Source organism: Eschrichtius robustus, chromosome 4 (genome assembly GCF_028021215.1).
Source record: "Eschrichtius robustus isolate mEscRob2 chromosome 4, mEscRob2.pri, whole genome shotgun sequence".
Taxonomy (NCBI): Eukaryota; Metazoa; Chordata; class Mammalia; order Artiodactyla; family Eschrichtiidae; genus Eschrichtius; species Eschrichtius robustus.
Window position 1 is genome coordinate 32,544,910 of NC_090827.1, and position 23,337 is coordinate 32,568,246.

At 35.4% G+C, this 23,337-nt stretch overlaps 1 protein-coding gene across 3 annotated transcripts in view; it reads left to right on the forward strand.

Annotated features, from left to right (window-relative positions):
- ELMOD2 (ELMO domain containing 2) overlaps positions 1 to 20,317 on the forward strand; it is a 28,193-nt gene extending 7,876 nt beyond the window's left edge. The window contains exons 4-9 of one of the 3 annotated variants that reach the window (XM_068542534.1): positions 5,333 to 5,430; positions 7,029 to 7,158; positions 9,594 to 9,727; positions 12,948 to 13,016; positions 13,763 to 13,896; positions 18,335 to 20,317. In XM_068542534.1, coding sequence (XP_068398635.1) covers positions 5,333 to 5,430; positions 7,029 to 7,158; positions 9,594 to 9,727; positions 12,948 to 13,016; positions 13,763 to 13,896; positions 18,335 to 18,480 — 711 coding nt within the window. In that variant the 3' untranslated portion in view covers positions 18,481 to 20,317. Of the gene's footprint in view, positions 1 to 5,332; positions 5,431 to 7,028; positions 7,159 to 9,593; positions 9,728 to 12,947; positions 13,017 to 13,762; positions 13,897 to 14,016; positions 14,154 to 18,334 lie in introns of those variants that run through there. The other 2 variants (XM_068542533.1, XM_068542535.1) reach the window with 2 other exon arrangements.
- Positions 20,318 to 23,337: the final 3,020 nt, after the last annotated feature.

Here is a 23,337-nt window from a genome sequence, read left to right on the forward strand (position 1 = left end):
CTACTGAGCCTGCGCTCTAGAGCCCGCGAGCCACAACTACTGAGCCCACGTGCCACAGCTACTGGAGCCCACGTGCCACAACTACTGAATCCCACGTGCCACAGCTCCTGTAGCCCACGTGCCACAACTCCTGAATCCCACGCGCCTAGAGTCTGTGCTCTGCAACAAGAGAAGCCACTGCAACGAGAAGCCCATGCACCACAACGAAGAGTAGCCCCCACTTGCCGCAACTAGAGAAAGCCCGCACACAGCAACGAAGACCCAACGCAGCCAAAAAAATAAATAAATAAAATAAATTAATTTTAAAAAAAAAGAAATAAGAAAAATATAACATCTAGAAAATCCCCAAATATCTGGAAATTAAGAATCTGAGTAACCCATGGATCACAGAAGTGCTCGCAAGGGAAATTTAAAAAGAGAATTGAAGTGAATGGTAATGAAAACACAACATATCAGAATTTGTGGAGTACACCCAAAGCAGTTTTTAAAGGCCTGAAATCAGTGAGCTATGCTTATACCTTAAGAAACTAGAAGAGAGAAAATTAAACCCAAAGTAAATAAAAGAAAGGATATAATGAAAATAAGAAAAAATTAACAAAATAGTAAACAGATAAAAATAGGAAATATCACCAAGCTCAAAAGTTGATTCTTTGAAAAAATTAGTAATATTAATAACCCTCTAAGAACGCTGATCAAGAAAGAGAGAAAGCCCAAATTGCCCATATCAGGAATGATAGAGGGGGCATCACCACAGCCTGTAGTCACTAAAGTATAAGGAGGTGCTATGGACAGCTTGATGCCAATGAAGTCTATAGCTTAGATGAAAGAGACAAAGTGCTTGAAAAACACAGTTTAGCAAAACTAACACAAAGAAATAAAACAATTGAAATAGCCATATACCTAATAAATGGAATCTGTAATTTAAACATTTTGCACAAAAAAAATCTTCCAATATTAGCTTCACTAGCAAACTCTTATCAAACATTTAAGAAGAAAAAATAATACTGCTATTACATAAGCTCCTAGAAAATCGAGTAGAAAGAAACATATTTTATGAGGCCAGTATAATCCTGATATTAAAACCAGACAAGGACACTGTAATAAATGAAAATTACAAATCAATATCCTTCCTGAATATAGATACAAAAATTCTTCATTAGCAAGTTGATCCCAGTAATATATAAAAAGAATAATATGTCATGACTACATTTTCAAAATCAATGAATGTAACTTACCACATTAACAAAGTAAATTAGAAAAATAAGATCATTTGAGTAGGTACTGAAAAACTGTTTTGGCAGAACTCAAGACCCATTCATGGTCAAAAACACTCAACTAACTAGGAGTAAAAGGAACTTCCTCCTCCTATTAAAGGCCATCTATGAAAACCCTGCAGCTAGCATGATAGGTATACAACACTGAAATATTGAACGCTCTCCACACTCAGTTGTGAACAAGGCGAGGATGTTTACTCTCCTTTTATTCGGCATTGTGCTAAAGGTCCTAGGCAGTGTAGTAAGGGAAGGAAAGGAAATCTAAGACATAATGATTGAAAAGAAAGAAATAAACTGTCTTTGGCTTCCCTGGTGGCGCAGTGGTTGAGAGTCTGCCTGCCAATGCAGGGGACACGGGTTCGAGCCCTGGTCTGGGAAGATCCCACATGCCGCAGAGCAACTGGGCCCGTGAGCCACAATTACTGAGCCTGCGCATCTGGAGCCTGTGCTCCGCAACAAGAGAGGCTGCGATAGTGAGAGGCCCATGCACCATGATGAAGAGTGGCCCCCGCTTGCCACAACTAGAGAAAGCCCTCGCACAGAAACGAAGACCCAACACAGCCATAAATAAATGAAATTTAAAAAAAACACAAAAAACCGTGTGCTCTGACATATCTCAAAATGGTTCCTTTTAAACTGTCTTTATTAACAGATGACATAGTTTGTGAGTATAGAAAATGCTAAGAAATCTATAAAAATTACCAGCATTATTGATAAATGAATTTAGCAATGTCGTAGGACACAGTATGTCCCCGTATGTTAAGAGCAAACTTTTGGAAAACAAAAAAAGAACAGTTCCACTTAACAGTAGCATCCAGAAACGTAAAATACTCAGGGATAAATATAACGAAAGCTACGTGAGACGTCCGCATTACAACTCCTTTTCCTGAGAAAACTTAAAATGGAAAGATAAACTGTGTTCATCACTTGGAAGAGTCAATATTCTTAAGATGCTGATCCCCACACCGACCTATGGATTCAATGCAATTCCAGTCAAAATCCCAGCAAGCTATTTTTGAAGGGAGTGGCAAGCTCATTTAAAGTTTATACAGAATTTTAAGGAAACTAGTATAGCCCAAATAATCTTCTGAAAGAACAAAGTTAGAAGATTTATACTAACTTCAAGACTTTCTAGGCAAATAGATAAATATAACAGATGAGAGAACAGAAATAGACCATATATAATTTTTAACAAGGATGCTAAAGCAATTCAGTGAGGACAGGAAAATATTGGAAAACCAATAAATAGTGCTGGAACAACTGGATGTCCAAATTGGGGGAGGGGAGGCTCCTATCTCCCTCTACATGTAAAAATTAATTTGATATGGACTTTAGACCTATGTTTAAACCAAAACTTTAAGACTTCTCAAAGAAAGTGTAGGAGAATATGCATCTTCTACCATGGGTTAAGCAAAAATGTCTTTTAGAGAAGACACAGCGTTACCATTTAAATAAAAAATAGAAAAATTAGACTGTGTCAAAATAAAAACTACTTATCAGAGACACCTTTAAGAAATGAATTGGCAAGACAGAAAATATTTGCAGTACATATATCTGATTAGGGACTTATGTCTCGCAAAGAACTTTTAGAGCTCAGTAATAAAAAGACAACACAATTTTTAAAAGGACAAGAGCCTCGAATAGTCACAAAGACAAAAAATATTATTCATGATAGTCTAAAATTGGAAGCAATGCAAATACCCATCACCGGGAGAATGAGTAAGCAAATTCAGGTGTATTCATACAATGGAATACTACTCAACAATTGGAAGGAACAAATTACTGATGAAAGCAAGAATGTGGATGAATTCTAGAAACGTTATGTTGAGCAAAAGAAGGCAGACACAGAATAGTACATACTTTATGATTCCATTTATATGCACACCACAAAGTTATGGTGATAGAAAGCAGAACAGTGGGTGCTTGTTGGGGGAGGGATTGATTGGGAAGGGGCATGAGGGAACTTTCTGCAGTGATGGAGATGTTCTATATTTTGATAGGGATGTGGATTATTTGTGTATGTGCATTTGTCAAAACTGGTCAAACTGAATATGTAACATCCATTCCTTTCACTGTATTTAAATTAACCTCAATTTAAAGAAAAGTAATGGAATAGCGTATACAGGCCAAAGTATTTGCTGAGAGATTAGGCATGGTTTCTAGTCTGAACACTGTGTGTAGGTTTGTGTATGTTTTGGGCAAGTTCATTTAATTGGTTAGTCATTCATTCATAGTGTGAGAATAAGTGAGAGAGACAGAGTCTGCTGAGGAGTAAAGAAATATCGCAGAGTAACTGCTCTCTAACAGAGGTTTGAGCATAAGGGAGCAGCTAACTCCAGGGCTGAGGAAGACTTCACAGAGGAGGGGACGTTTGACTGGTTTTTTCATGTTTTAGGAGTTTGTAATATATGGAAAAGGTTTCTACCCATGGTGAAGGTAACCCTTTCACTAGTGCTGGTCTTCAAGCTTCAAGACATTTACGGTAGCCATATTATCCCAGGGTTTGACCAATTAGACGTTGACCATATCTGTAGCCTACTGATTGTTAGTCTGCGATCATTTTCCTTCTCACTTTTTAATTTGCTTTGGAGAGTCTTTTCGGGGTTTTTAAAAAATTTATTTTATTTATTTATTTTTGGCTGCGTTGGGTCTTTGTTGCTGCGTGCAGGCTTTCTCTAGTTGTGGTGAGCGGGGGCTACTCTTCATTGTGGTGCACGGGCTTCTCATTGCGGTGGCTTCTCTTGTTGTGGAGCACGGGCTCTAGGCACGCAGGCTCAGTAGTTGTGGCGCACGGGCTTAGTTGCTCCACGGCATGTGGGATCTTCCCGGACCAGGGCTCGAACCCGTGTCCCCTGCATTGGCAGGCAGATTCTTAACCACTGCGCCACCAGGGAAGCCCTTTTTTTTTTTGTCTTTCCTTCATATCCTAACTTTCCTTCTTTCTTCCATCCCTCCCTTCCTCCATCCCTCCCTTCCTTCCTTTCTTTAAAATAATCTTACGCATTGCTGTACATGACTTTTACTGAAACAGTTGCCTTTCTTAAGGTTTTCATCTGTCAAATATCTCCGTTCAATAATTATATGTCTGTTATCTCTTCTATACAGGATATGAAAAAATGAGTTAGATACAGTCTCTGTCCTCAGAGAATTTTCCACTTAATATATAAAAATAACTATACTATAGAAAGTGATAAGAGTCACAGAAAGGTTACAGGTACATTATTATGCGGATTCCAAGAGAGGAGAGGTTACTTCCACTTGAATAGAATCAGGGAAAGCTTCCTAGATCTGGTATGTGAGCTAGCTTAGAAATGGGAAGAATTGATATGTCTAGAGATTGGGAAAAGGAACATTCCAGAAGAAAGGCCCAGGATATGCAGAAGCATAACTCCAAGTATGATTAGATTATTTTGTCTGGAGTATAAGGAATATCAGATGGAATTTTGATAGTAGCTTAAAGAGGGATAAGAGTTAAAGAAACCTTTTAAGGGTAAAGAAGGCCTGAACTTGCTTATTTCTTGAGAGGAAGGATCCAGTGGACATTTATAAGACATATTATTTAAGACATCTGTTTTATATGCATAGAAAAAAAGACTGGAAGGATATCTGCTAATCTGTTACCAGTGGCTATCTCTGGTGGTAGGATTGACAAGATTATTTGACTTTTCTTCTTTTTGCTCTTCTGCATTTAAAATTTAAATCTTTTTCCTTCTGCATTAAAATTTTTGTACATATATTTTTATTATGTAATTTTAGAATTTTATAAAAAGTATTTGCTTCATAAGCATACTATGGTGGGAACTTATTTGCTAAGAACTCATTGGCTTAGACCCTCTTGATTCTCAGTTAAGGAAGACTTCATCTAATACATCATGCTGCTTCTCTTCTATTTTATGTATGTATGATTTTAGCCCTACTGAAAATTTGAAACAAATTCGGTTTCATTTGGTTTTGCATTTTAATACACGCATTATGAAGTTGACTAAATACCTCAAAACATACTGTTCTTTTTCAGCAATAGGGGATTTTTCTCATTCAGCTTTGTTTCACACAAATAGGTCTTACAGAAAGCGACACTTGTTGTTCAGAGTGAAGTGGACAGATGTGTAGTAGATATAATGAAGGAAAAGAATATTAACCCTGAGAAGGATGCCAGGTATGTGTTTTTACGGTGTTCTCATTTATCGTATGCTTACATCCTGTGAGGCTGGAGATCTCACACAGTTGTGAAACGTTAGAGCTGAAGGGTTTGTGGAGATCATCTAATTCAGCCCTTTCACTTCACTAGATGAGGAAGTGAGGTCCAGAGAGGTGAGTGATGGAAGCAGGACTAAAACCTATATCTCTGGGTTCCCAGTCCAGTACTATTGCCAGTTTATCATCTGCCTTCTCGAAGGTAACTTACCATTACGTTCCCAAACTTAAATAATGACTCCTGTGTCCTTCTTGTCCTTCAAAATTCGGTTCCTCTGTCCTCCTCCAGGAAGGTCCTCTATCATACATTTAACCCATTGTACTGTAGTCATTGATTCGCTCTTTTTCTTCCCCAAATAAATTCTGAGTTCCATAAGAGGACTTGACTTATTACATTTCTATGTTCCCAGCACAAGTATATTGAGATAGTAAATATTTAGCAATCTTTTCTGCATTTGGTATTTTCTTTGTAAATATTGAGGAAGGAGTAATTTATTTGGGCTGAAACAGGGGAGGGTACAGGAGAGAAGTGTGACGATAATTCCACAGAAGAGGTGACGTTTGAGCTGGACCTTGTTGAATGGGTAGGGGAGGACATTCCGTGCCGAGGAAGGTGCCAACAAGACACGGAGTCCTTGAGTATCTGGGAATGACAGGGAGTCCTTTGTAGCCGGAGCGTTGAATAGGCACAGAGCAGAGGTTGGAGAAGTGAGTGGAGTGCAAGATCAGAGATATATTGCAAGGAGTCTCTCATGCCACACTGAGAGATTTAGATGTTGTCCTCTGATTCTTTTTTTTTTTTTAAGCAAACAAGCTATATTATCAGATATGTATTTTAGGAAGATGAAGGGTAAATTTGAAGAAGTGGGAGGCTGATAGAAGGAATAAAGACAAAACAGTCAGGAAACTGAGTCATTCAGGCAAGAGATGATGAAGCCATAAATACACCAGGGTAAATGGATATATATGATGAGGGCTTTGAGGGACATTTCAGAGCTAGAAAGGATAAGGGCTCAGGAACCTTTTGATGTATTGTTGATGGAAAGGAAGGTCAGAACTCGGAGCGTTCTAGCTTGGGGAACTAGTGCTTAGTGATTCCATTAATGGATTTAGAGTTGAGAAAGAGCATGCTTCTTCAGGGAAGATAAGCTGTTGTGTTTGGAAGAACTGGGAGAACCTGTCATGGCATTGTGTGTTGCTATATCCTTGGAAAATTAGGTCTGCTGGTAGTGTCTCACAATAAAGATTTGGGAACGCATGAGATTGCCCAGAGAAAACATGAAAAGAAGTGAACGAATCAAGGATTTACAAAGTTTGCAGTTTTGGAAGTTTGCCTTTCCTACCTGTCTTGCCCTCTTTGTAGGCCCTGTTCTATCACATCTTGCATGATACTTTGTATAATGTTTTGTGTTTACAGAGGCTCTTGATGCTTACTGTAGTAAACCAAAAGCTAGGGAATGCTTTCTAAATAGACATATGAACCACAAGCTATGGAAGGCATTACTTTATTGTGATAAGAAGGTACGATTTTTTAAAAATAATAACTTTTATCATTTTCAGTTTTAAAATCTGTATGAAGGCATGCTTACTACAGATATCTGGTTATAAACAGCTCTATTTGGATGTAGAAAGTGTGAGAAAAAAACCATATGATTCTGATAACCTGCAACATGAAAAGCTGCTTCTCAAGGTAAGTTTTGGTGTTCTGTATTTGGAGTTACACTGGAAAATAAATCAGGCTTGAGCTAGTAAGGCCTGTGTGGAGAATCTGGAGGCTTACACAGCCATCTGATTTCTTTGCCTCTCAGAGAATTTTATTATATTGGTGAAAGATTTTTAGTTAACTATTTTTATAATTTCCTGATAAGCATCAATGAGATAGATTCAAATTTTATTTTAATGCTTTTAATTCTGAAATAAATTATAAACTTATAAAAGGAGATCTTTTCAACTGAGAAGTATGAGTCCACAAGCTTCAGATTTTTTCCCCCTACTTTTTATATAAATCCTCACATAAATTAGGCATTTTTTTCAGCTTACTCTTGAATTATGAACATAGATGTCCCTTTTCAGATTATTATGTCAGATCTTTTGGGATTTATGAAATGTGCCAAATATTGCCACAATAGATTTAAAAATTAAGAGAGTAAAGAAATTTACTTAGAACCTTCCTATTTCTTATTTCTGAAGTAAAAATGCATAAGGCCAGTGAGATGCTGAAATTCGAGAATATCGGGCCTGGAGTAAGCTTTCCAGATCATCCGATCTAGTACCTTTATTGTAGGGATGAGGTTAGTTCTAAGGCGTAGAGGAGATGAAGTCATTTGCTTTAGAAAGTTCAGTTCTGAAATAGAGCTGAATCAGCTTGCCCATCCACTTCACCTATTCTAATTATATTTTTAAATGGTTATAGTTAGGGAAAATAGCACATGGCACCTGGTGTTAGGAGTTTGTTATAAACTAAAAGTGCTGTGGAAAGAAACAAATATTGAGAGTATTCAAGTAACAGTAAGAGACAAGTTTAAAAACAACAGAACTTGTTTTCAGGAGGAGATAAATATACACTTCACCTAATTTTAAAATTAAAAATAAAACTTGATTTTGTCAGTGAGGATAATAAAACTACTCAAAGGACTGTTGCTGCGGATTGAATTTTTATGTTTCAAGTGTTAGCATAGTGCCTGGCACTCACTAAGGCTTGACCTCTTTATAGCCTCCTCCTCATCATTATTCCCTTAACTTCAGACGCTCTCTACACAATACCTTCCCTTTAGAGAAGGGGTAAGACCCAAGTCCTAGCATTTGAGTCAAGGGAATTTTCATCTCGGTGATTCATCATGAAACTCATTCAGAGGTGAAGAGCCAGTTGCTGGCAGTGAATCACCCAGCCTCACGCATGCTCAGCAGGGTAAGGGGCTAAGGAGATCTGTGTTTCTTTAAGTACAGTCCAAGAGCCACCTTCACTAAAGTTAACCAGTGTTTAATATTCAGAATCCAAGCTTCCACCTTTGCCTACAAAATCAGAATCTTCAGGGGTGGAACCCCGAAATTTGACATTTACGCATGCTGAATTTTGAGTTTTAGTGGTCTTACCTTGTCTCTCACCACATCACTGAGGCCTCATCCTTTGCATAATCAAACCCTTGCTGAGCTCATGGAGAGACACTAAGGTGAGCAGGTGCATGTGTGAGTAATGAGAGAAGGGACCAGATAAAACCCAGTGTGATGATTGGATTAGCTTCAGGGCCAGAGTGCTGACCCTGTCTTACAGTAAGGTCGCAAAGTCTTCACATTTCATTCGAGGTGACAGGATACTCCTTTCATTAGGAGTCCTTTACTCAGCAGTGCCTGAAATGGTAGTGAAATGGGAAAAAAAAAAAAAATGCAAGTATTTCTGTTTTGCAAATTTTCACAAACTTTCTTATCAACTTTTGTAAGTCTCTTTTGTCTGATGACTTGTGGTGTTGAATTTAGAAAATGACTGATTACATTTTTTAAACTTTATTTTGCACTAATTGGTTTGTTGCTATCCAATATTTGATAGCTGTTCTTAAATCCTCAATCTTAAGGAATATATTTACTTACAACCAAGTCATATTCTTTTTCTTTTAAAACTATGAAAATTTGTAAAATAATGATCATACAGGTTTTAATACTATCAGTGTTATTTCTCCATGATCCCCTCCCTATCTCAGACTTATTTTCCTTCTGATTAAGGATAATCACCCGCCATTAGAATAGAGCCTACTTAAGTATATAGTGTTTGAGGCAAGGGCCAAGTGCCTGGCACTGTGTTCTTCTCAAGGAAGCAGTTTACTAATTCTGGTATATATGTGTTACTTAGTAAGTAAAGACATCTCATTGTTTTTGATTTCTGTGTATTTGTTACCTTTTCAAAGTCTACTGTTCTTTGTATCAGTCTTTTAAATTGGAATAAGTATGCTATATTTTTTTGGCTAATTGAAAAGTTCTCTAAATATAGTCTTTGTTGAGCCTATGATTTGTCTACAAAAGTTGTTTAATTAAAAGCATTCGACTTACCAATATATCAGCTATGAGAAGGAAAATGTCTTGGTAAATTAAGAGCATCACTATTATTTGTAATATGGAAGCATGTTTGTACAGCTTTGGAATCTTCTAATGCCCACGAAAAAACTGAAGGCTAGAATCTCCAAACAGTGGGCTGACATTGGTTTCCAGGGTGATGATCCCAAAACAGACTTCAGAGGCATGGGAGTACTTGGATTAATCAATCTTGTGTAAGTGAAAATGAACTTTCTTTAATTCTCTAAATGAAATCACATGTAATCTCTAATCTTGTTAAATTTTAGTAAGAATCAATCTAGTTTTATACTATCTCTGAATTTTAATAACTGCTGTGCTAAAGGTATTTACTAATGTGCTGGCAACAATATGAATACATAAGCCATATACTGTGTGTGTGTGTGCGCACGCGTGCGTGTGTGTGATTTCTTTACTTACCAATACTTGCCTCTTTCTTTCTCTTCCTGACCGCCTTTCTGATACCTTTTAAGGAATTGTGTGTACTCTTTTCTTACTCTCTTTATCCTCTTGCCTCTTCTCTCTTGGCTCTCTGACTTCATTTTAGGAGGTATAACCAGATAAGGTAATAATAAAGCCTCTTCACACTTCTTTGCCATCTGTGACAAGTAATTTAAATCCCTGACTTTTCAGAGCCTATATGAACTGTCTCTTGTTTTTCTTCTTTAATATTTATGCTTGGGCACATGTATGAAATCTCAAAATATGTAACTAAAATCAGAATTGATAGCCAAAACTATTTTAGAAAGTAAACTGGAAGATTAATATGGCTATGAATATGCAAATGAAGATAGTCTAGTGTTTGGGTCTGTCCTTGAATTGTGATTTATAGACTATAAAATGCCTAGAATGGGAACGCTAACCATTAACAAAGTTTGGATAATTGTTACTGTGAAAAATTAGTCCTGAAACTGAGCTAATTTATGTTAATATTCAGAAAAGATATCTAGGTCAATATGGATAAGGCCGTTTGAGGGGAAAATAGAAGATAACAGTAGGGCTTCAATATCTACAATTTTTTCCAGTTACAAAAGTATTTCATTTTCTGTAATACCTAAATTGTATGAGCATGAAAGTTTTCCACGCATCTACTTTTCAAAGATAAAACACAGTTGTCTGAATAATAATAATAATTACAGAAAATGAGATTGTCAGTTTTCCACTTTGATAAACAGAAACTTCCATTTGGGGAATTTAATTAGAATAAATGCAGTTTGTTTTCACTTGGAAAAATTATGAAATATTTTAAAATTCATTATTGTTCAGAACGCATGGATCTTTTGTTTTTAGCGTTTAAAGACCATCTTTTTTCTTGGTACTTGTAAACTACACAGATAATTGAAACTCAGACACACACACATTCTTCTGATGTTTCCTTTCTTAACTTTTGCTGAGTAACCTTTCTTTTGGTTCATTTCCTCAGAAATCAAGATTTTTCAGCATTTGCCAGAAGATAATTTAATTTAGCTTAAAATTTAAATAATTTAATAGAATTTGATTCAAGACTGTGGTAAGGAGTTCTGATAGACCTTTAAATAATTTGCAGATATTTTTACTCTATTTAGAGCTAGTATCTACTAATTTGAAAAATGACCAAGATTCAGATATATTAATTATTTGATTGCCATTGATGTACTAGAGATGCTTGAAAACATAAAATTAGCTCTAATTTCTCTATAATTATGTTTGTTGTCCTGTGTATGGAGCTATAACTCTTCAGGATCAAAATAAAGATACAGTCAAGAAGCAGGCAAGCTGTTCAAATACCTTTATGTAATGAATTTTAAAAATTTCTTGGCCTTTGTCATCAAGTCTCTTGAAATATTTTGTTGCTTTGAAGGACAGCTGGTAGTTTGATAGATAACGATGTTTTAGGTAAATGAATGCTCAGGCAGGTATAAAATAAGAAGGATATTTTGCAGAAAATGAATTGAAGAGAGACTGGAAAAATCTGAATAAATGAGGAAATAGAAGCAGAAAGGTAAAATATACAAGCTAAGGCCAAAAATGTATGTAGGAAGGGAGAGAAGGCAGGAAGGAAGAAAGGAGAAGGAAGGAAGGAAAGAAGGGAAGTAAGTCAGTGCAGATTATTGTAAGGAATAGGTCTCCTTATTGCATAGATGCTTATTTTCCTTAGATACTGTTTACATAGGGGTTTCCTAGGTAAGTTCAGCAAGGAAATTAAAAGTTTCTCTGTGTTACAGATCGAATATTTTAAAAGTAGCTTGATTATTGAAATACTAATATAATACTGAACTGTATTGAGTATCATGCAAAAAAAAATGAAATATAAATAGTCTACTAAGGGCATTTTAGAGCCAGCCTCCAGATAAAGTAGAAAATTAGAACATGTAAAGAAAGCATTGCACTAAAACAGGACTTTTTTCTGTTTGGGGATTTACAGATCCCTTTGAGAATCAAATGAAAGTTTTGTATATTCTCTCCCCAGAAAATGTACACACAGAAAATGTATGAATAATTTAAAGTGATTCATGGATCCCCCTTCATTCATGAATGATCATTCATTCATGAACTTCTGAGTTAACAATCCCTGTTTAAATGGGTTGAAAATTAGAGCCAATGAAGAAAAATGGAAGTCTGTAGTATTAATTTGCAGAAGGAAAAATAGAGGGACATTTGGTTAGAAATTTCTATGCTTTATGAAAATGTCAATGACTGTGCCTTCTAAAATTTAAATAAACCATGGAAATCCATTTTTTCTTCTACTTCTTATCCTTACATAAACATCCAGCCAGTCATCATATGTGTATGAGTATCAGTGCATTATGGGGTGATCCAAAGTTTGAATAGATTTGGTCCCTATCTTTAAGAACTCGAAGAGGTTGCATTAGTATAAGCCAACAGTATGTATGAACCTTTATATATTTCTCTGTTGTACCTGCTAATACTTCTGTTTTGTGGCCAGGATCTTAGTTACACCACTGATCAAGGAGCGGTTTTTTTAGTGCAAAAGGAAGGCTATTGACTTTCTTCTGATTGCATTGACAGTGGCATTAAGCAATATAGACTCAAGTTGCAACAGAAGGAATGAGCTCAGGTGAAAGGAAGTGTCCTAACAGGTACACAATGACTACTTTATAGAAAATTTAGAACAACCAAATAAACAGAACTCTAGATTTTCTTTTAAAACAGGTGAAGGTCTCTTGTTAAATCATTTATTTGTCAAAATACTTCAAAGTCTAGCGAAGGGCCCATGTCCTGTACTAGATAGGCCTGATAGCTCAGAATTAAGTTTTGATTCAGAAGCATCTCGGAGTCACTGAAGTGACTTGAGATGGAGATTGGGATGCTTTTGGCAGTAAGACTGTCACTTTGACAGTAGCTTTTAAAATTGCTTCTGGATATCTTCAATTTGAATGACATGTTAATTTCATTATTTTTCCTAAACTTTTTCAGGTATTTCAGTGAACATTATACCAGTGAAGCTCATCAGATTCTTTCCCGTTCAAATCATCCAAAGTTAGGGTAAGCTGGATATGTTAAAGAAACCATAAGCTCTTGAATTGAAAGTATTTCCGGGTATTTTTAAAAATTAGATTATTCTAGTTAATAAGAACTTCATAAGAATACTTCATGATATATTATTTTATGGCTAAATGAAATCGTAAACCAATTTTGTATGTAATTCAATATATTTTTATCACAAGGTATAGTTTATCTATAAAATGGAGATAAGGACCTTATAAAAATTTTCTGAGAGATAGATTTGAAAATAGGAATAGGAAATGGCTTTGAAATGGGAATAAGAAAATGAGAAATAGCTTTGAAACTTGTGAAGTGAAATGCAAATTGACATCATATTATTAGCTTTATCATTATTTTTATATTCCAATGATACCTATCTTTGAAAAAGCATTATAACACTATTACATCATAAAAATAAATACCCTGATAATGGAGGAGAAAATATCAGATTACTCAGTATATTTTAGAAATCAATGAGGGTGTATGTAGTACTCTTTTTAATTTTTTTTAAAATGATTTTGGTTTTAGATATTCATGTGGCCAGAGCTTTGTTTTCATATCTTAGATAATATCCAGAAAATCAGCAGCCTCTAAAGAACAAAAATTAATGTGTAGAAATTTTTGTAAAATCAATACAGTGTTAGAAATGGATCAAAATTACTTTTTACTAATTCCTTGCATAATTAAAAATTTACTTTATGAGCTATTTTGGCTAGCTGGGATAACTGGTAATGTTTCTGACATAGGTATTCTTATGCAATAGTTGGAATCAATCTTACAGAGATGGCTTATAGCTTGCTGAAGAGTGAAGCTTTGAAGTTTCACCTCTATAACTTTGTTCCTGGTATACCAACAATGGAACACTTTCACCAGTTTTATTGTGAGTATTGAAATAAGTTAAAAGTAGAAATTTCTAAGAGAATTTTTTAATCCGTAGGAAAGTATTATATGTAATACCTTTATCAAATATATAACTTATACTTGTCATTTTACTATTTAGGATCTTTCAAAAACAGGAAGATAATGGAAGATGGTATCCAAGAGTATCTTGTACTTCAGTTTATATATTTGCCGATTTAAAAAATTCAGTGAGGCAATTTTTGACATGTATGCAAATGTAGGATTTATACAGTTTTTCTGTAGACATTTGTTTTCCAATCAACTATAAAATGAATTTTTCTTCTTGTATGCTGGTTAATGAATGCTGTTGAGTCAAGGACAGATCATTGGGTTGCTCTTGTAAGGAAATTTAAAGGAACCTTTCACACACACCCCTTTTATTTCAAGGCCAGGTTTTCTTGTGTTAGGTTGGGGGTATTTCATAACTGTTCCTAAAGCAGTCATATCACTACTGTTCCATTAACTTTTATTGTGATGGTAGTTGAACCCTGAAGGTTTAATTGAATGAACCGATCTTCTGAAGATATTGCTCAGAAGCAAAGAATTCAACTCTAGCTTGGCTTCATACTCTATTTTTTCTTGATCTTTTTGTGTCTTTAGATAGGACATAGGAAACTAGCATATAGGAAACTACTTAGATAATAAGTGTCCAAATCATAACTTCTTCAACTCCATTCTTGAAGGAGTCATCCAGGTCTCTCTTTCCCACAACCTCCCCTGTGTTTACTTAATCCCTAATTCCAGATTTGTCTACTTCTTAAATTTCTCTTGCACTTGTCTACTTTTTCCTATCCCATTGTAACTGCATGACATCAGTCCTTTGTTACTACGTTACTGTAATAGCCTTTTCCCTAGTTTTTCAGTGATGACCCTCTTCCAAATCTCCACATTGAAGGTATAGTTATTTAAAATGAAAATCTAGTCATTTTCTTTCATCTTGTTGCTGGGGAACTGTTTTTTCCCCCCACCAGTCTTATTTGATTTCCTCTCCTAAATCTCTCATTGACTTTGCGCATAGTGCCTAAACTCCTGGGACTTTGCTAACTGCCTCCAGATATTTATTTTCTGTATGAAATAGATGCTTGTGTAGTGCTGCCTGTTGAACATAAAACAAGTATAAAAAGAAACAACCAAAAAACTGCCTCTCCCCAATCAAGCATTTTACCATATTTAAATAAATACAGGAGAGTGACAGGTAGGAAAGCAGTACGAAATGACCTCTGTGCAGTACTGTTTTCCCCTGCAGAGGGGTAACTGGAGCATCTTTGGATACTGTTGCTCCCAGTGCCCTCAACACCAGCTTCTTGATTGGCTCCTGACCAGGAAGAGCATCACAGTAATATGTGAGGTGGAAAAGTCGTTATAGGACCTTCTTAGTTGCCTTGTTTCTATCAGTCATATCCATAAGAGCGTAGATCATCAGGAAAACAACGAAGCTTATGTTTTTCAAATTTCTTGAAACATTTAAAGCAAACACACACACGCGTACGTACATCCATCTTTTACACAGAAGTTTCCCCCTTAAAATTGATTTTCATACCCTTTACCAATAAAGTTTCATGTCTTAATTAAGGTTCTGCTTTTCTAGGAAGGGGCGTATTCTGACTAGAAAATAATGTGAAACTTTATCTTTTAAACATACCTACCTTTTTGGTTGGGGGACTGAGCCCACCTCATTCGTACGAATCAGTTCCAAGGTAGTAGTTTCTATCTAAGAGAAAGAACTAGGGCTTCCCTGGTGGCGCAGTGGTCGAGAGTCTGCCTGCCAATGCCGGGGACACGGGTTCGAGCCCTGGTCTGGGAAGATCCCACATGCCGCGGAGCAACTAGGCCCGTGAGCCACCACTACTGAGCCTGCGCGTCTGGAGCCTGTGCTCCGCAACAAGAGAGGCCGCGACAGTGAGAGGCCCGCGCACCGCGATGAAGAGGGGCCCCCGCTTGCTGCAACTGGAGAAAGCCCTCGCACAGAAACGAAGACCCAACACAGCCATAAATAAATAAACAAATAATAAAAAATTTTTAAAAAAAGAACCATATAAAGAGATTAGGTTTCACATTTTTTATTTCCCTGTGATCTGTGTCCATCTCCCCTCTCCCCCTTGTCTCTCCTGCTGTTCTGTTGTTGTTGTTCTCCCTGGGCAAGGCTGGAAGCAGTGAGTGGTAGTTTAGCTCCTTAGCTCTGTTGTCACCTTTTGTACGTCTAACGTGTAAGCACATAGTCACTGTCATCCTGGGAAGTCACTGACCACTGGCTTGGTGGTTCCAAAAAAATAACTCCTCAAATTTACAATCAAAAAGTTATAACTAGTAACAGCTTCATTGAGGTATAATTTATATACCATAAAATTCACCTATTTTAAGTGTGCAATGCAATGAGTTTTAGTAAATTTACTGAGCTGTACAACCATTACCATAATCCAGTTGTAGAACATTTTTGTCACCCCAGTAAGATCCCTCATACCAGTTTACAGTCAATCCCTGTTCCTGTGGTTCTCCTGTTTTTAATCCCTGTGGGAAAACCTCAAGCGTCCCTGCAGCTTTGGTTAGGGGCGGTAGAAGCATACAGGGAATTGTAAGTTTAGAAATTTTTTATGGTGTTTCTCTTGAGTCTGGTGTTTTAAACTCCTAGAGTCAAAAGGGCAATAGGGGTGCTTTATGGAAACAACTCTTTTCCATCACTTCATGGCAAGCTTTAGGAGTCTTATGCCATGTATGGCCCTGCCAGCATCCTAGAATTTTGGTATCTTGCGGTTTCCTCATGTCTCATTAAATCAACTTAGCCATTACAGTCTCAGTTTTTTGAGTCAGTCTTTTTCTGACACCAGTTTACATTATAACAACCTCACTCTGAAGCAAGAAATTTCTAGTATTTTACTCTTGAGCAGTTTGTTCTAGACTATATAGTCATTTGAATAGGTAATGAAAGCAATTTAAAGGAATGGTAAACAGCTAAAACCTGATAGCCAGAAATACTAAAACAAGTTGTAGTCTATAAAATTTAGATGGATGTCTGACTTTTCGTACTACCCAGAACATTAATCTCCAAAGTTTTTGATTGCACACCCCTATCAGGATACTGGGGGTAGGGTGCTGGAGAACACAGACTCAGTTTATATATGGATGAGTAATTTCTGTAGATGTACTATTGTGCTAATGTATACACAAAATAAATTTTGAATGAAAGACTTAAAATATTAGTTAAAAATAGTTACAAGATTACCATTCTCAGCTTGTCTTTTGGGAACAGGAAGCAGATGGTGTCTGTCTGCTCAAAGAGGCCTCATTCTTTGATTTTGTCACATATCCTGGTTGACAAAAATCTGTTTTATCATATATGAAGGGATTAATCTGAAATCTTTCTTCAGTGGACCTTCTTACGAAGTGCTGTTTCAATGTTGAAATGTCATGGTTCTTACCTGTTAATGTTTGCTTTATGACTAATGTTTTAAAATTGAATTTACGTTTATTTCACACTAGGCAATTATGATAGCTTAGCCACCCTTTTATGTAAAGTCACTGGCTTTATCCCCCCCATTTATCTGATATAAGTCACTTCTGTCCCTTCTTGAATAGCTTTTCAGAAGGGGAAATGAGATTCTGGTGGAAACGAAGTCTAATTTACAACATAATAGAGACCACCTGCAAACTATGTGATTTGGGCAAGTCATTTAACTTCTCTGCACTTCTATTTCCTCTGCAGAAAAGTGGGAATAACAGTACTGCATCATAGGATTGCTACGAGAGTGAATGAGCACATGGCAAGGGCTATAGAAGCATTTGTTAAATAATTAAATAGATACATTTGGTTGAATCCAAATAGGGTTTAGGAGCGGTTTTAAATTCGCATTTTTTTGTTGTTGTAAATATGTCTGTTTACACATTTATCTGAAATACTTTTAACATTTTGAGTGTTAATTTGGCTACTGTAATAAGGATATTGAAAAACAAAAATATTAAGCCTATTTCGAGTTCATGTATTCTTTTCTAAAAGGGAAGGTGCTGATGTGATAGTTCATTGAAAAAAGCAGAAATAACTTAGATTTATAAATCAAGTAGAAAACAGCTTTTCTATACTTTATCCATTTTCTTGTACTTTCATTTTTCTGTTTCAGGGGTCTCTGGGGATAACCTTTTTCTCCTATTCTCAAGGTATCTTTTGACAGTCTCTCTTAAATTTGAGGCATTTTGTTGATTTTTTTTTGAGACAAAGAGTATATGTACTCTAAATATCTTATTGAAATTGATATTTATTTTGAACATACAAAAATATTTCTTATAAAGTTCCTCAGGTTTCTAGTAGTTTAAGATGGTTTCTGGTCATTGAATCCTAATATGGATTAGGATATACTTTTAAAATGAGACGGTTGGATGTGATTTCACTATTGAGCACTGTATTTATGGTTTCTTTTTAACTGCAGGTTATCTTGTGTATGAATTTGACAAGTTTTGGTTTGAAGAAAAGCCAGAAAGTATTATGTATTTCAACGTGTACAGAGAGAAGTTTCATGAAAAGATTAAAGGACTCTTACTGGATTGTAATGTATCACTTACTTTAAAAATATGAATCTTCTGTAGTATCTTCTATTTCTACCACATTTTGCACACACAACAGAATTTATAAGTTGTAATAGAAATTATCTGATCAATTACACTCCTTATATATAATTTCCTACAAAAATGTTTCAGAAATTCTATTTAAGAAAGCTAGTAGACAATCAGTGTATGTTTACACTTGTTTATACACTGTCCTCCAAAGGTACCTTATCCTTCCAAAGATCCCCTCTGTAGAGTCATGTGAACTACAGTTTGGAACTTGGGACTTAACCCATTTAGCGTAAAAGTACAAATCAGGTATTTTTATTAAATTGATTGATTAAAATGTGTAAAAATCAGTTTTCATGTTTATGTATTGTAGCTATCAAGTTGGTATCTTTTCAGAGCTCCTAAGATTTTTTGTGTTTTAGTCTGGAAATGATTGTTTTTTAATTTTCTTTGCCTTATTTTATTTGTAGGTTAATTAACAGAGAGGTTAGTTCTTCATGGTTTTCTTTGTTTGCATTTCAATCACACGTCATACCGTTGCCTCATAGGAGCAAAAGGAGCATATAGATAAGTCAGAGAAGACAAAGAATTATGGCCTTCTTTTCGGTTTCTCTGATTATGTCATGTAATAGGTAATGAGGGAATGACAGTATTAGTGATTAGCTTTTTGGTTTTTAAATACCACACTGAAATATCACAGTGGAATTTTAAATCTTAAAGACATTTTCTCATCTTCAGTATTTGCTTTTTATCAGTTAGAGAGAAGAACTTTTAGTTAGTGCTTGGTATGAGGGCCTTTCATGAAGCTTCTCTATGGATGTATGTTTATGAAAAGAGATGCATTTGCTAAGAAAATCTTGATTATACTCAAAGAGCAGGTGCTATTTCAATAAAGCTGTCTTTGAGTTTTAACAAGAGGAAAACAAAACTTTTAAACATCTCAGTTAAACATCGTTGGTTTATTTTACTTGCTGTTAAGTCTTGCTTGTCTTTGCTTTGACTCCACTGTGTTTCTAGATAACGATGTATGGACTTCGTGTGTGTTCTTTGAGTTAACGGTCTGTGGGCTTCTAAAGTAGCCTAAGCATGATGACTGTGCTTTTTGTATAGCTTTATTCTCCGAAAATCTCAGGAGAGCAGCAAGTGCTGTCAAGGATTACATAGTGATGAGATTCTAACAGGAACGATTTCTTCTTTGTCTGTTTTAGACATTTGTACTCATGGCAAAACTAAAAGTTTAAAGATAGGTTCAACTGATTACCAAATTCTCCCTAAATCCTACGGAATGCAGCCTATTAAACACATAATTTAATCTAAAACATGGGGATAGTTAGCACACCTTTAAAATGGTATGTATCAAGTGTTTAAGGACTGGCTTTTATGTGATATAGCAAGACCTGAAACTTTCGAGTATTTGTTTATGCCTATTGACAAACCTCTCTCTTTAAACTTGCCAAAGAGAAGAGTGGTTAAAAAAAATATCCAATTGGAAAATAACAGATGCAGTGTTGTCTAGCACATACATTAAAAGTGCATGCATTAAAATTCTTTTCTCAACAAGATGAAACTTAAAAATTGGGCTCATTTTATTATAATAGTGGCAAAACGCTTTTCAGTATTATAGGAATTTTAAAACTGGTTCCTTATAGGAGACTTCTCAACCTTGGGACCATCTTAACTTCTTTAAATGTTTTCTATGCTTTATGATCCAGCCAGAGTTCTATGAGATAAGGATCAGGTATTAACCATTAAAGTTCATTTTATCAAGGTGTTTACCATTACATGGAAAGCAATTGTTAGTCTTTTAGTTTTAGAAAATGTTTACCTTTCTATTTTAATCTTTTAACAGATGAGGTTTTGAACTGATTGAAACCTTTGTCTGTATGCTTAATAAAAGAATGATTCAAGTATGGAAGAGGAAACTTTTCAAGTAATTAAGTTTTTCCCCTTCTAGGGAGTAAAAAAAACTTTTTAATAATGTTTTTAAAATGTTATTAGAAATTTTGTTCAATAATATATTATTTAAGTCCGCCTCTGTTTGTATAATGTGTTGTTCTGTTTTTGCTTAAAATAATCTGTAACCATTTCAGATAATTCTATAGCAAATTGGTCTAAAAGCCACCAACAGATTCTGAGGTTTGATAGTTTGAAAGCCAAGCTAAGTGTCACCAGTTGTAAATTAGAATGTAATATGAGCCTTCTGACTTTCATGTGATAATGACATACATGAAAAGAAAAATATGATAATTGTTTCTGCCTTCCTACTTTTCCTTGCTTTCAACATATGTATGTTAGAATTTTTGGTAGTCTGAAAATCCATATTTAGAATCTTACCTGTTTCTATAATAATAAAATACCAAAGTAGTGATAGAATTGAAGTAGCAGGAAAATTGTTTGTTTTAGCGTCAAAAAAGTGAATCAGTGCTGAAATGAATTTTTGTATGTGCCAGATTGAAGAGTGAACCAGTGATAAGAATAGTCTAAAAATACAATTACAATGGTTGCAGTTTAAATATGTTCTGAAAGACAATCTTTAAAGAATTGAGAGAAAGAAATCAGGGGATATCAGTGAACCTAGACCAACCCCTTTTTATATATAAATATGGTGATATAGTTAGATATAAAAATCAGTGTCTTACTGGCACCATTTACAATTTAGAAAGTAGAATCTTTTTCTTAAAAATGCCTGTCCTGATTTTTTTCTATTTTAAGAGCAACTTGGATTTGTATGTATTTTTCTATGCGAAATACATGTACTCTTCATTTTTATTCCAGTGTTCATAATTGTTTATGTGCTGTTTCTCCCCTTTGCATTCAGTGAAATAGAACTTGGTCAAAGATTTGCTAAGGAGAGAAGCATTAGATGAGTGTGAAAGTGGAGTGCTCATTGCCAGAGCAGAAGAGATTACATGTTATCTTGGCACAGAAGAGAAGAAATTTGGCTTGGAGGGCAATAATGTTTATTATCCTTCTTGAATTAATGATTGGGGACCAGCAGCTATTTTCTCAGGATAAATGGTCCACCCAACTTCTGGGGAGGCTTAATTTCCATTTCATATTTATGAACCTCTCCACAGAGTAATTTTTTTTTAATGAAGATTAAGGGAATTGGTAAAAATCTGAGAAAAATCATGAGAGTTGTTTTTGTTTTTTTTTCCTGGCTTCAGCTTTCGTTAAGAAAAATGTTAAATGTAGTGCAGGTAAGACCCAACTACTGCATTACTGTTATAGGGCGAGTCTATGTTTTTGTTAAACAAAGTATTCAAAAAATATTTAAGCAGTAGCTTTCCCTGGGGGGAAAGAGTGCTGGTTGGCAACTTAAAGAAATAGATTTTTGTCTACTTTGGATAAAGCAATTAACTTCTTATGTAAAAGCAATAGTTGAAATGTGATGTTGTTTTGTTTGGAATGTTGTGAGCAAATAAAAACGTGTTGAAATTGTTATAAGCTTTTCTGTTAATACTTCTGCTCGCTTCCCATCTTCCTTATCCCTTATTTAAGTCATTTATGTTCATGAAATAATACTTTTCTTATTTAATCATGTTCCTATAGAGTAAATCAGAATATACAGAAATTTTTTTTATTTTTGTGACTTTAACTCATCCACTAATTACCTATTTAAGATGTTATTGGCTAAGAACAATTGATTATGAGGCCAGAAAAGAAGCTACCATCCCCACCCCACCTCCGTTCTTAGAAAGGATAGGAATAATTCATACTGTAGTGTAATATGTTTTTCTTAACTTCACAATGTATCATAGATCTATTTTTATATTAATACATAGCTTCCGTATTTTTTTTACAGCTGCAAATCATTCCTCTGTGTGTTTGTGTGTGTGTGTGTGTGTGTGTGTGCGTGCTCATTAAAGTTAGTACTAATTATAGCTTTAAATGTATATATTAGAAAAGCAGTGCTTAAAAATTAAAGACAAGACAATCATCTCAAGGAGTTTGATGAAGAAGTACAAAACAAACCTAAAGAAAATAGAGAAGGAAATATTAAAGACAAGAGCTTAGATGCATAGAAAAGAAAACATGCATACGATAGGATCAACAAAAATAAAATGTTTGAAAAGAACAATATTGATGGGCTTCCCTGGTGGCGCAGTGGCTGAGAATCTGCCTGCTAATGCAGGGGACACGGGTTCGAGCCCTGGTCTGGGAAGATCCCGCATGCTGCGGAGCGACTGGGCCCGTGAGCCACAATTGCTGAGCCTGCGCGTCTGGAGCCTGTGCTCCGCAACAGGAGAGGCCGTGAGAGCGAGAGGCCCGCGCACCGCGATGAAGAGTGGCCCCCACTTGCCGCAACTGGAGAAAGCCCTCACACAGAAACAAAGACCCAACACAGCCATAAATAAATAAATAAAATATTAAAATAAAAAAAAAAGAACAATATTGATAAACCTTGGTGAGGCAAATAAACAATAAAAAAGAAAGCAAATAATAAATGCTGTCAAGAATGAAATATGAAACATCACTACAGATCCTACAGATACTGAAAAGAAAATATATTGAGTAACCTTGTCAAAATTATGAAAATTAGATGAAATATAACAATTTCTAGAAATATACAACTTACCAAAACAAAACTATCCAAGAAGAAATAGGGAAGCAAAAATCCTAGAGCTATTAAATGGATTCAGCTGCTAAAAACCTTTCCACTAAAAAACCTGCAGTTTTATATGGCTTTCATCAGTGAGTTAACACATTAAAAATAAAATAATGTTAGTTTTCACAAACTCATCCTGATAATTTAGAGTGTACACTCTGTAATTCGTCAGACTATCATGTGATGATCTTAGATGTAGAAAAAGCATTTGATAAAAATTCATCCATTCATGTTAAAAACTTTTACCAAATGAGAAATAGAAAGGGATTA